Source organism: Amblyomma americanum, chromosome 1 (genome assembly GCF_052857255.1).
Source record: "Amblyomma americanum isolate KBUSLIRL-KWMA chromosome 1, ASM5285725v1, whole genome shotgun sequence".
Taxonomy (NCBI): domain Eukaryota; kingdom Metazoa; phylum Arthropoda; class Arachnida; order Ixodida; family Ixodidae; genus Amblyomma; species Amblyomma americanum.
The window spans coordinates 325037515-325051141 of record NC_135497.1 but is presented as its reverse complement, the minus strand read 5'-3'; the positions used below and the strand labels follow the sequence as shown (position 1 = coordinate 325051141).

General features: G+C 45.1%; 2 protein-coding genes across 3 annotated transcripts; both read right to left on the bottom strand.

Annotated features, from left to right (window-relative positions):
- Positions 1-2214: 2214 nt before the first annotated feature.
- On the bottom strand, positions 2215-4542 carry LOC144115434 (uncharacterized). Of its 2 annotated transcripts, none has more exons than XM_077649834.1 (3): positions 4385-4542; positions 2532-3091; positions 2215-2318 (listed from the first exon to the last, which is right to left on the bottom strand). In XM_077649834.1, exons 1-2 carry the CDS (start codon positions 4388-4390, stop codon positions 2534-2536), a joined length of 564 nt encoding a protein of 187 aa, XP_077505960.1. In that variant the 5' UTR covers positions 4391-4542; the 3' UTR covers positions 2215-2318; positions 2532-2533. The 2 variants fall into 2 exon arrangements, with proteins under 2 accessions (XP_077505960.1, XP_077505959.1); XM_077649833.1 differs by having other exon boundaries at positions 2532-3097; positions 4385-4541.
- Positions 4543-11203: 6661 nt separating this feature from the next.
- Positions 11204-13563, bottom strand: LOC144115433 (uncharacterized). The gene is made up of 3 exons (XM_077649832.1): positions 13454-13563; positions 11887-12497; positions 11204-11437 (listed from the first exon to the last, which is right to left on the bottom strand). The coding sequence occupies exons 1-2, from the start codon at positions 13457-13459 to the stop codon at positions 11889-11891; spliced, it is 615 nt and encodes a 204-aa protein (XP_077505958.1). The 5' UTR covers positions 13460-13563; the 3' UTR covers positions 11204-11437; positions 11887-11888.
- Positions 13564-13627: the final 64 nt, after the last annotated feature.

Genomic DNA, 13627 nt, shown 5'->3' with positions numbered 1-13627 from the left:
GACAGTCAAGCACAGGTCACGTTTAGTCCTTTAAAAGGTTTGTTATGCCTGTCTGAGCAGGCCCTATCACAGCGCTTTCCAAGCTTAAGAGCACAGTGACGTACTCTTAATTGAGGCAGACCCTTGCTGCCCATCAGCTGCGCGCTTCAGGGACGCGATATAAATGATCGCACGTGATGGTTAGGTTTAGTTTGTGGTGTTTAAAGTCCCAAAGTAAATCTTTCTATGAAGGACACCGTACTAGAGGGCTCCGGATAACTTGAACCGCCTCGGATTCTTTAACGTGACTCACATGGCGCACACAGTACACGGGACTGTAGCACTTCGCCTCCATGGAAATGCGACCACCACGGCCAGGGTCGAACCCGCGTCATTTGGGTCAGCAGCCGAGCACCATAACCACTGAGCCACCGCGAGGTTTCTAATCGCAACTAAAGCATTCATAGCAACTGGCGGCAAACCAGCCTCCTCGAAGAGGTATCGCAACCTCCAGCAGTACCCGATGTGGTTAGCCGGCGCTTCACTTAGCCCCCTCGTGCACTACTTCCTTTTTCTCTATGCCCCAGTCCTGCACCGTCTTCAGTGCTGCGCCCTGTGCGGCCCTCTGGCTTCGAGAAAGTTGTAATGGTGAAGTACCGCAGCTAGCAGAGGCACATGCGCGCACAGTGTACCATCTTCGCTGCATGCGCGCAGCCTGCACGTGGCAGCAACGCAAAAGATGGAGAGCCGACCCTCTCGCACCCATCACACTTTTTGTTCTGTAGGTTGCACGCTGTGCCCAGCCGGCACACAAACGATTGATTGATCTCCAAGCTCGTCAGCGTGCACTTGGCCGGCGGTTTGATGCCTTGTTCTACTGATTTTTTGGGCCGGTTCGTTCATTCTAGGAAGAAAGAGAGGGGGATTTCGAGGGCTGGAAGTCCTTTCGTCTCCGCGCCAGTTTTTGTCTGAAGGGTGGGTTTCCGGCGCCTGAGGTTTGAGGCGTTGTATCTGAGACGTAAATGCCCTAGTACATATTTTTGCAGTGTCCCCAACCCGGTTTGTAATAAAAGAGCGCTCGTTATAACTGCGGCCGTTATAAGTAGGCTGATCTGTTACTATTTTAGTATATACCACTGCGGAAAAAATGAACCTTAGTATGCCACCTTTGATGTAGCGACCTTTGGTGCGTTAACCTCGGGTGTGACGAATCTTTGTATGCCACTTCGGATACAATAAATCTTAGCACGTTAACGTAGGATGTACCGAACCTAAGTATGCCACCTGGCAAGTAACAAACTTTAGTGTGTCAACCTCGGATTTAACGAACGTGTGGCTGCTGAAGCATTCAAACGATCCACCGAGGATCTCCTCTCAGTTTCTTTTGCGAGTTGTGGTTCTCATCGTTTCGTTAGAGGCACACAGGTAAGCGTAAATTAAAAGTAAAAGTAAATGTTCATCTGTGGCTTTCGCAGCGAAGAGACTGCCTCCAATTATTATACAGGTGGCTTTCGTCATCAGAGTGAAGTTTATTTATGAAGTGAGACACTGTGGGGAGGCATCAATCAGCGTACTTCTTTGGCCAAAGCTGCCTTCTTCAGAGCACAGAAAAAACAAATACTCGATTATCTCAAAAAATCATTTTTCTCATAAAGTCGCCATAAAAGCTGTAGAGCTAAGTTCCGAGAAAATTAGTTTCAGGGCGTTTTTCTGGTAAAAAAAAAAGTTACAACGATGGGATTTAGAGAAAAATATAACCTGGTAGCAAGTGATATAGGTGCCTTTTTGAATAGTCATGCATAACAAATAGAGCAGCAAATAACTTCGTTTACAATCGGAACTACAAATTAAGATATATATTACGCGAGCCTTTCTCGCCAACATATTCATTACAAAGAGAGCGTCCGTCAAAAGCTTATCTCATGTGGACTATTTACACACGTGTGGCTTTTTAAAAACAAAAGAACGATTTCAACGCATCACTTCGTTCGATGTAGCCTTTGTAAGCATTTCATGGCAGTAATGCGCGTCGTTCAATATCCGTCATTAGCGCTACTGGTTCGATGGCTAAGTGTTTTGTTCCGAACACGCGTTCAAATAAAAACGCAGCTTTACACGATAGTTCTAGGCTCTGACAAAAGCAAAGAAAGCAGTCTCGACGATTCGGCTTTGCAGCGGTAAAAACGATGGGCGTTTGAAAAACCCTTCAAACATGAAAATAAAGGAGGACAGAGATATTTAAAAGGTTTGACGCCTTTATTAGTATTTGCTTTTTGTTTAATGGCAGAATGGGATGAGTTGACGACGCATGAAGGCAAATCTAGATGAAGCAGCAACCGCTGAAATAAAAGAAAAGAACAGATTAGTATCTCTCACATGTGGCCCACATATGATTCAATTAAGGTCAAGAACTCTCTCGTCACACGCACTTGAATTTTACTAAAAAAAACAGCTCTCTTTAGAATAGTTTCATCCCACTAAACAAAAGCAAATACAACCCGCACGCCTTCCACTCCTAGCTTTTAGAGCATCCGTAGCAGAACAGCGGATACCTTTAGCCGTGGAGGCCCACGCCTGCGTGGCCAACGCCAGCGGCCTTTCCGAAAGAGGACTGTCCGAACCCAGCCTGGTGACCAGCGGCACCGCCCTGGAATCCAGAGGATCCCTGCTGATGTCCGGTACCGAAGCTCTTGCTGTCGCTGGACGAGAAGCCAGAGCTGTGGCTGTAGCCCTGGTTGTTGTTGTAGGCGTTGACGTTCCTGTGGGAGGCGCCGCCGGCGAACGCACCGGATCCCTGGTTGTGTCCTGCAGCGCCCTTCTGGAAGCCAGCCTGGTGTCCTCCGGCAGAAGCACCGTATCCGGACTGAAAGCCGCCTCCATGACCCAAGCCGACTCCACCCAAGCCAACTCCGTGTCCGAGACCTGCTCCGACCAGAGCGGGGTTGCCGACCACTCCCGGACCAACAAGGCCTGGGCCCACTCCGGCACCGTAGCCCACGCCACCCAGGACCCCTCCACGGCCTTCGACGTCCTTCTTATCTTCTTTCTTCGCGGCCTCTTCGGCGAAAGCGATGCAGGCCACGAAGGCAAAGAGGGTGATGGTTGCGAAGGTCTGCGTCTGACAATTTAAGAGAATAAAAGTTGCGTTTCACACCGATTCGGTGTATGTGGGGCACAGGAAGCGAAAAAACATAACTTTATGAAGGTACTTAGCAACCTACAGGCGCTACGTGTGTTAACAGGTTCTGCGATCATCCGAGCATTTTCGACGTTCATACAGAAAATTTTAAGAAAAAGGTATAGTTTGTGCTGGAATGCGTTGTGCTTTGATAAATGAGACCCCACAAATGACTAATTGTTCACCACTTAGATCACAGATAAGTGATGCCGTATAAGTACTACCTCTTGACACGTAAAACCGCTTCAGGTATACTTTAAGTGAGAAAAATGCAATTAAAAGCACTCATCTTTGTGTAGCCTGCCCATATGTAAGCATTCTACAGTGGCGTTTGTTTTTAATATACATGCTAGAAAAGCTCAAGTCCCCGCTTTAGCAGCAGATGAAAAAAAATCCCAATAAAGTATGGGTTCAATATCTGCCTCTAATGTTATAAAAAGTAGGCGTCAACTAGGTCGCCAAAAGCGACACATTTATACTAAATGTAATGTGATGGGACTGGACATGCCCTTTTTAAAATGCGGCATTAAGAAATTTTTCTGGCAATGGAATAGCGCTGCGTATAAAATATCCGTTCAAATATATTGCGACTAAAATGAACGCATTGTTCAACGCTGCTAATATGACTGCATCGTTAGACATGACCAAAAAAAAGAATTACAAGAAGGGCATTTATAGTTTACTACGCAGCTCTACTGCATAAATATGCAGTTTACGCAAAACCTGCTATTTATAATTCAGACTGGCCAGGTTATTTACTCGTTATATTGGAAGGCCAAAAATAAACTATTGCTATGAGGTCTAGGTGCAGGGAACAAGGTCTCAACTTCACGCCTTTATGATAAGTGCAAGCGATAAGCGTGAAAAGTACATTCTATTCAAGTTCCACATTGCCGAAGAGTGGAAGACAGCGGATAATAAATATTTTGAAGAATGCCTGACTATACCTCTGCGTGTCAATTGCGCAGAAAATGCAACACGGCGGTCAGCCACATAACTTTGCAATGGTCCGCAGCATGAAATGAGAGCGACATATCCTGTAAGCTAGAACAGGAGATATCGCCCTTCAGAGGCTCTTCTCACAAAAGTAACGAAGGTATTTATCGTCACCAAAACGTCTCATTTTAGCTAAATATGCAATTTCACACATTTGCTTTCAATCAGAAAAGAGAAAGCTTAGATATGCACAAACTGTTGAATGCCACTAAAACTTCAACACATGCTCACCTTCATGGTTCCGCTGCTGTCTTGGGCTAGTGAACCACAGTTTGGAAGCTGCTGACTTGCCGTGCTGCACTGCGTCGGTTCTTTTATACTACCTGCCGGGGCCACGGAAAAGGAGAAACAAGAAGGCAAAACAGCGGCACGTTCTGCGAGTACCGGGCCTTACAGTTGAAAACAGCAAGAAAGAAGAGAACGCCAGAAAGCCCCCGCCTTACGAGCGTTACCCCCAGTTCGATTTCACACCACACCTTTCGACTTCTTTTCATTCCGAGAAGCTCACACCCTTTCCACTCCCGCTCACTTTGGCGAGCGTCCTTCCCTCCCTTTCTGAGCACCGGCGTGGGTGAGGAGGAAAAGCGTTTTCTCCCGGCCTGGAGGTCACAGCAGCGATAACGTGTGTCTCTGCGTCTACGCAAGGTCGCCTTTACGCAGCTTTCGGCTTAAAAACTTGCCCCGCGTGCAGAGCTCCCGTCAGACTGAAATCGTTTGCAAGCGTGAGTTCTTTCGGGAAGGCCTTAGTTTGTGTTTCTTTTCCTTTCTTTTTCTTCATTTGTCGACTGGCCTGCCGTCCCCGTGTCGCTGTCTTTCCAAAGCGAAAGATTGCACGGCCCACTATCTTGCCCCTCGCCCCCCCCCCCCCCCCCCCGCGCCTCCGTAAACAGTGCTTCGCGACGTTGATTTCAGGAGGACTTCGCTAGTTGGAATTTGTGAAATATTACCACAACACAGAACCACTTGATCGCTACCGAGAAATGGTTGCACCAGATGAATTAACCGCTACGGAAAGAGACCGAAGGAATATGAAAGTACGCTGGGTTTCTGTTTCGTCGTGGACATTTTTCGCGGCCAAGCGCTCCAGGTCGTGTTTACCTTAGCCAAGAAGCTTTTTTTTTCAGTCTGAAGCACTTGGTTTATCTAATACCAGCTTCTTCAGGTGGCTTAAATTATTACACCTCTTTTTAGTTGCATTCATTGCATGGTAACTTCGCATGGTACACTTACTTGGTTACTTGCCGCCTTGCTACAAAACAAAATAGGTGAAGTAAAATTTCAATACTGCGAAGCTTCCTGGTGCCGAAAAATTATATTTACCAAAGGGAAGCTGGGAACGAATTGGCCTGATGTGGTCCTGTATCGGTAGATTTGCGAGTCCTATAATGGCAAATATGCTACTTTCAATGAAAATGAATCTTTTATAATCTATAGAAAAGACCAATAAATGAATGACCTAATTAATTTATTGACTGATTGGGAGGTTTGGGAGGGGAATGTGCGGGTGTGCTCCCTAGTCTCGGACTTCGGCGGCTGTCACTTCTGAAATGAAGTACAGTTGTTGCCACCACCCGCGTTTTCGCAAGGAAGCAGCTGTGACGCAGAGTCATTTTCATAACTGCTGGTCCGAGAGGCCAGGCTACACAACCAAACGCTCCTTCTCCTGACGATGATCACGAAGTCATTTTAAGTCTTAAAATGACTTAAATATGTAGTTAGAGTTGAGACGCCGGAAAGTTTTTATTCTATTTGGTATTTTACTATCAGACAGACAGAATATTGAGAGAGCGCCGTCGAACCGATTTCTAATAAAAACCAAAATTTAATAGAGATGTCATCAGTGTTTCGTTAACCGGCAATATATTGGAACTAAGAAATTACAGACACGAACACTAGTTGAAGGAAATGCATTTTACTGCGTATCTGCATTTTCTTTTAGCCTGAATAAGTCCACAGTACTTACGTTGACTTTTGTGCGTGCACTGTGTAATCGATGCCTTTGAAAATCACCAAAACTGCGCGCCTGTGACAGCACTTGTATTTTTGTAGCTCAAAAAGACTGCGAAATGTAAAATGAACGCAATGTTTGCCTCTTGGCTGCAGCTTCTCACGCGCACATTTCAGTTTCAATTGCCAACTTCAGATTATTTCTTTACCCTCCGCTCACCGACGATCTCAACAATAGGCCCATCTCTGCAGGCACGAAGATGCTGCGAACCGAGCTCTATCCTACCTATCGAAAGTCAAGAGCTGGACCCATTGAAAACTCGGTGACGAAAGAGCTTCATAAGCGGGGCTTACATTGCAACAAGTCACATTAATCTAAGCGCGTTATAAGTGAGACTGGTGTTTCCTGCGGCCGGCTGGAATGTCCACACGCGTATGTCTATTGGCTCGTCACCTGTTATATCCCAACGGCCGACTAACATCATTCTCGAACAGCGTATTGTATACGTAAGTCATCATTGGCCGCTGCGCACGGATAGAACCATCTCGATCTAAAAGCCTTGACTCACACTTATACGTCGAATAGCAGGTATACAAATTTTTGAAGAGTAGCTGATAGCCTGCTGCCTATTTATTTATTTATTTATTTATTTATTTATTTATTTATTTATTTATTTACAAATACTGCTTTCTTGTTACAGACATAGCACAATCAGAGACATAATGAGCCTTCGTAAGTTCACAGTCTTACTGCAGCCTTTGAAGACCATTTCTTGTATATTTAAAATGCCGTGAGTAAAAAATACAGAAAGCATTTTAGCTCAACAGTAGTCACTAACGCTGTATATGGTGAACAGATTAGAGAAGGGAAGTTTGTTGAATTGGTCATCAGAGTTCAAGAAGCTGGTTTTAGCTCTGTTCGCCGCTTGTAGTGCGCAGGGATTGTTTTGTTTTTGTTTTTTGGGGGGGAGGGAGGTTGCAATGAAAAGCGCTGCTTTTACTTAGTGTTCCTATTTTCTTGTTTCTCCGAGTTCGGTTTGTGTAAAAATTATATTTTATTTTGCCATTTTTTTGCTGTATTGCCGAATATCAGTTTATATGTTTCTCGCGCTGATATCGGGGCAGTCGTCCTGCTGTTCGCTCGCAATAAATTCCAATATTACTCACCAGAGTGACAGTTGCCGGATGCGCACCATGAGCTAGAAATAAGCTGCGCTCGAACGAGGATAGAGAGGCGCCAGCAGCGGAATTACGCAGCACTGAAATCTTTGTTTATCAAAAGGCCAAAATTACCGAAACCCCAAAAAACAATATAGAGGGATAAATTAACAGGCCATTTGAATAATTGCGACATAAGTGAGAGATAGGTGGGCAATGAGGTAATTAAATTTTCTGGTGGTCACTGACTGCGGTGCTTCGCACAGACTTTAAACATCAGCAGTATGTTTCCGCCGAAACCTCATCGTGTTGGAGTTCGTAAACGCGCTCACTTTTCAGTGGTTATCATTACTGAATTCATTCACAAAACGATGACGTATGCAGCTAACAAGAGCTGCTCTTTTTCGATAAAGAAATAAAGAAAATAACGTCATGAAAGCTTTCTCGAGCGGCACATTTGCGGCAATTCCAGCGTTACGCCGAAAAAAAAAATAGCAATCAAAGGGCTTTGAGAAATTATTGTCAAAATTTGTATGAGAGATCAGTTAGTCCCACATCGCATTTGCACGCACTGTGGAAGGGGACTTTGAGTTGCAGGGGACAAGGCTTGGACCTGATCAGAAGCAGAAGAGGACCGACAGCTTCGAGATCTATTTGCCTCGCCGCTGGTTTGAATCCCCGCTCGGGGCAGAATATTTTCTGCTGCATACCGTTCGGAAGGAAAGCTTGGTAGTATTTCGAATAAGGTCGGATCTGTATTATCCGTGGTTTCCGGACGATGTTCGCCTTAGTTTGTCGGGTATGGGGGCTAAAAGCATTTCATGCTTAAAAAACCCTCAAGGAATAGTTGATGACATTCGCATGCAAGTCTGTAAAGGCCAGTAGTTAATTACACCGGCAATGAAAGTGAATGGTGGGGATGCCAGAAACACATGGCGTTGCTTATTTTTCGTTTAAAGCTGTGCGAAAACACACACACAAATACTGCAAACACACCAAAACATGTTGTTTGGGCAATCAGTAGGGGAAAATGGATGAGAGGGCACAACCAATTTTAATAACCGCCATCTTGGATTAGAGAAACCGAAACTATGCCGCCATTTCGTCCCCTGACGTCATACTCACCAAGTTCCACCTCTGTCCACCATATTGGACCGTGACGTCACCATTGGCACGTGATATTTGTTTCTACAATGCTAATGTAGATGGCGCTACAAGTCTCAATGTGAGATGCGCAATTTTAGTTGCAGCCACAGATGGTGCTTTGATCTCAGGGTGACAGGAGACCTCACGAAATCTCGAAACGTGATGAGTATTTGCTGCCACAGATGGCGCTGTGATCTCAGAGTGGTAGCAGACCCCACGAAATCTCAAAACGTGATGAGTAAGAGTTCGAACGCTCAAGTATATCCTCTGAATGAGTGCAAGACAAACCGCAGTAACTGCCGTTGTTTCCTTGGGCTCACGCACAGGCTGTCGATGACTCTACAGATCCATCGTGTTGTAGACATTGCGCTATAAGGTCACCTCTGGTGCACTCTTACCGCCAAGGTATTATTCGTTTTTTAACGTATCATGTCAGGTGAAGTTTAATTTAGGTCGCTAATTTCACAGTTTGTTGTGTCAGAGCAACACTGATTGGAGGTTCGCGCCCAAGTGCCCTGATGCTCCCTAAGTCACGTAACTCGTTAGAGGTTAAGTGAACAAATCCTGCGGGCGGTGAAATAGTGGGGAGTCAATGGCCTTTAATGTACGCACTGAAATAAGAAGCCAGACGACTCTATTCTTTTATGACATTCCTGAGAAGTAATGAAAAAAAAACTATCGAAAAGAAATCGCGACAACACTGCACAACCTATACATTTTCTTTTTTGCGTGGGGAAGCTCCTGTTCGATATACCAATAGAAATCGCCATATGTATAAGAGTTTCTTTATATTCTTTATTTTATCGTCCATAGTACTGTCCACTGGAAGCGTCCAGTGCCCTGGTCCAAATTTTGAAGCTTAACGCAGGATTTTAAAAAGTTCGAGAACTCTACATGTGAGAGTTTTCAGAGTTCGCGAATATCACTGGCCAGTTGGCTTAGCACATAAAGCGTGCTAGTTATGAAGCCTCCGTTTATCTTTTAAACTTCACTGAGCTGCCTGTTTTTGCAGTCTCATACCAGGCACATTGGTTCCTATTCCTTGTTTTTTATGGCTGTACGTTTAGTGCGGTCATCTAGCATTTCTGTACACGTAAGGAAAATATAATTCCAAGAACAAACACGCACCACACAAGAGCGCTTGTGGGCGGTATGGTTTTTTACTCAGTTAGTAGAATAGTCTTATTCCGGCGAAAAAGCCGTGGTCCGTGTTTGCATGTGTGTGTCCGAAGACTCCAACCCCCCGCGCCTCTAGCGGATCGCAGATAGGAGCGGATAGGGGCGCCTACCCAGCACGTGCCGCTCCCGGAAAGTGCCTCCTCCGGACTGCCCTTCGGTGGGTGCATCCCAGGGCGCCCATAGGTAAAAGTGCATCTCCCTCCTACAGGCCTCCAATTCTCCCTTTATATTACCTCGGCCACTTCCACACTCTAGACGCCTCCAGACACAAGAAACCCGCGCAGCAGGGGATAGAAAAAGTGACAACGAAATTAAACTCAGACTCAAAAGGAAGGCGGTCAATGTACGTTAAAGCAAAATGTACAACCAATACTACCAACACAGATTAGCCGCATCGCATCGTGTAACTGCCTGTGCATTTGTTTTCCAGTGCTTTTCTTCTTTTTCAGATGCAACATTTTCTACAAATCTCTTCCGACACAGCTCACCCATCCTGTGTACCGTTTTCTTACTTCCATGAGCTGAAAGCTTCGGTTTCTTCAGTTATATTCTACGCATAATTTGAAGCCAATTGCTTCGCGATGGCGATTATGATGACAACTGATGGTGATAATGATGCTACGACTTAATTAGAACCAGATACTTCGTTGGCTGAAGGGGGACAAGGAGCAAGGGACTAATAACGGGCCAACACACCCATATAAAAGTTAGTTTTCGCATCATCGGGAGAGTGCTTGATCATATGCCGCACATCATCCCACTTCATCGTGCCTCAGTGAAAGCAAATTTCGCTATCACTTCACCGCTACGCAGAAAACTGAAAGGTATGGGGTTATAGACGACGGGCATTGCTAAGCCGATTTTGTAGAAATAAAGCTTAAGCAGCCCAACTTTGAAAAAGCAATCCCTTGTTCGCTATAGTTCTAGAGTAGATACGACGAGAAAAGCAAAGTGGCAGTTCATTCCAGTTTTAAAAGAGAAAAGGCCATGGTCTCAGATATGTGGATAATAAAGAGTATGGTAAAGGAAGGGCACTGTTGCTAATAGCTACAGCGCTTCTGCAGTGAAAAGCTGCCACATATGCGCGCGGTCCTACTATAGAAATCTTTAGCTAAACTCTGCTAAAAAGTTAGGTGCGATAGGCTTCCCCCTTCTTTTTGTGGAGAGAATTTGGTACTCTCAGGCGTAACATAAGAACATGTTATTTCGTGCGTATTGCTAAGACATCTTCATTTAACAATACGAATGCGGTTAACGCATTTTGCAGGCATGATTTCTACCTCTCGGTACATGTAATCATTTAGCAATTAGCAAATGGCCTCTCGAGAACCGAGCACTGCAAGACAACTCTCTTGGCAGCACATGATATGGTATGAAATTTAATAGCGCGGAGGCTTCCAGTAGGACTGTCCACTATTTAAACTTTCCGCCACAACGTATGTACGCTAGATTTGAACGCTGCTTACAGTGTATAGTACTTCCTCCAAGAATGAACCAAGAATAAAGACGTCTTCCTATTGGCCATCCGATGGAGCACTCTGCATCTTCCACTATGCCAGCCACTGCACATCGCACAAGTGGTCCCATTTATCCTAATATGAAAAGAGATAGAAGGCTTAGTATTTGGGCAAACACAGTTTATTGAATTTGGTGGTGGATGTTTGACTACTGATAAAAGGAACAGTGTGCATACTGTGTTGCCAGTAAGAAATACTGCAGCTCGACCGAAGGTTGGGCCACAGATGACGCATGGGGATGACAGCTCTCACAGGAAAGAATGATTCCAGCTGAGTTGGACCGTCCTTTTCTTCTTTGTGAGGGTGGAATATGTCATCCGTGTGACAGCAGCGGATCCTGAAAAAAAAATGCAGAGTGAAATTTCACCATTTCCTAATACATCCTCTTTGCATAGCTCAGTGTGGTGTCAGTGCATAAAAATTATTCCTATTTTAGCATGACACTGTGAAACCACAGGACGTCGAATTTCGATGGAGGCAAAATTCTAGAGGCATTGTGCTGTGAGATATCACTGCACGTTAAAGAACCCCAGTTGATTGACTTATGTCATTAACTCTGCATAAACAACAAGAGAAAGACAGCCTAAAAGCAGAAGTAAACCAACATCTAAGATAATTCTTTCTAACGCAGTATCACACTGGAGCTTTTATAATACCACACATACTTCACATTTAATATCTTAAACAGGGGATGAAGTTTAATTGTTTGGGGTTTCCTGCACAAGATAAAGGCATTTACAGTCCTTATGCGGCTCTATGCACACTTTTCCGCCACACTTTGCCTACCTTCAGCCGTGGAGGCCGACGCCTGCATGACCGACGCCGGCGGCCTTTCCGAAAGAGGACTGTCCGAACCCAGCCTGGTGACCAGCGGCACCGCCCTGGAATCCTGAGGATCCCTGCTGATGTCCGGCACCAAACTTCTTGGTGTCGCTGGCCGAGAAGCCAGAGCTGTGGCTGTAGCCCTGGTTGTTGTTATAGGCGTTGACGTTCCTTTGGGAGGAGCCACCTGCAAAGGCTCCGGATCCCTGGTTGTGCCCTGAAGCGCCCTTTTGGAATCCTGCCTGGTGTCCTCCGGCAGAAGCACCGTATCCGGACTGGAATCCGCCGCCGACGCCATGACCCAAGCCGACTCCACCCAAGCCAACTCCGTGTCCGAGACCTGCTCCGACAAGAGCGGGATTGCCTACGGCTCCACCGCCCACAAGACCGGGACCTCCGAGCCCAGCAGCCACAAGACCTGGTGCCACGCCTGCGCCGTATCCACCCACGCCTCCTAGAACACCGCCGCGTGCTTCAACGTCCTTTTTTTCTTCTTTCTTCTCGTCTTTCTTAACGGCCTCTTCGGCAAAAGCGGCGCATGCCACCACGGCGAACAGAGCGATGGAAGCAAAGAACTGCGGGATGAAGAGGGCATAAAGGTTTCAAATTCATATTCTGAAGAGATGCGTCAAAAGTTACAGGGAATACTAATTAAATGAAGGCAGAACACTGTGGCTTAATATTCGGGTCTGGCATCACATAAATTGAGAGGCAGCCGTTGATTATGATTTTTATGATTATGTCTGTGAAATAATAATAATAATAATAATAATAATAATAATAATAATAATAATAATAATAATAATAATAATAATAATAATAATAATAATAATAATAATAATAATAATAATAATAATAATAAGAAGAAGAAGAAGAAGAAGAAGAAGAAGAAGAACCTTTTTCTTCTTTCCCCTGAATATGGTAAAAAATATTGTATAGCGATAGACTGCCCCTACTTAAGTACCTGACAATTCGTAAAAAGGAAAAATGATATGATGGCTACAGAAAGCGTGCTAAGTCCATTGATAAATGTTGAGCTCAAAAATACAGTGAAATGAAGAAGAAACGTACACATTGTATTAATCTCTTCTTTTTTTCCAGGACAGTGGTGCGACTTGTCGTACAAATGTCAGTTTTGCGACTATTTACGGCATTAAATAGGAGACCAAGCGGAACATGGAACAATCGCAAATGACATTGTTCCATGTTACTGGGTCTCCGATCGAAGATGAAGTTAGGTTGACAGCTAAAAGAAATTTAATTTGGCCATAATCGCTTAGCCTTCAAAGTGTTTAGGGTGCCATTGCGTCATGTACTGTAGGCCTCAGCAAACATGTCGCAATTCTTCCCCAAGGTTCACTACAGAGCGCCATTCTTCTTGTGCAACGAGAATAACTGCAGCTACTGCGCCGTAATTTCAACAAGAGTGTAACATACCCCAACCAGAGAATAGAGGGTTGGAGAACTACAATGAGCTGTTGCATGATCTCAAAGATGACACTAGAATTGAGCAGAAGGAAGGCGTACTAACCTTCATGGTTGCGAAGCTGAGGAAGTCTGAGCTTGACAGCGGTGTCCTATAAGGTTTCTGCTTTTGCACTGGGCAGCAGTGTTTTGCAGCGACTGACTTGCTCTGCGACATCGCGTCCTTCTATTTATACTCTCCTCAGCACGGCGATAACGTCACGGAGCGAATAAGACGCGT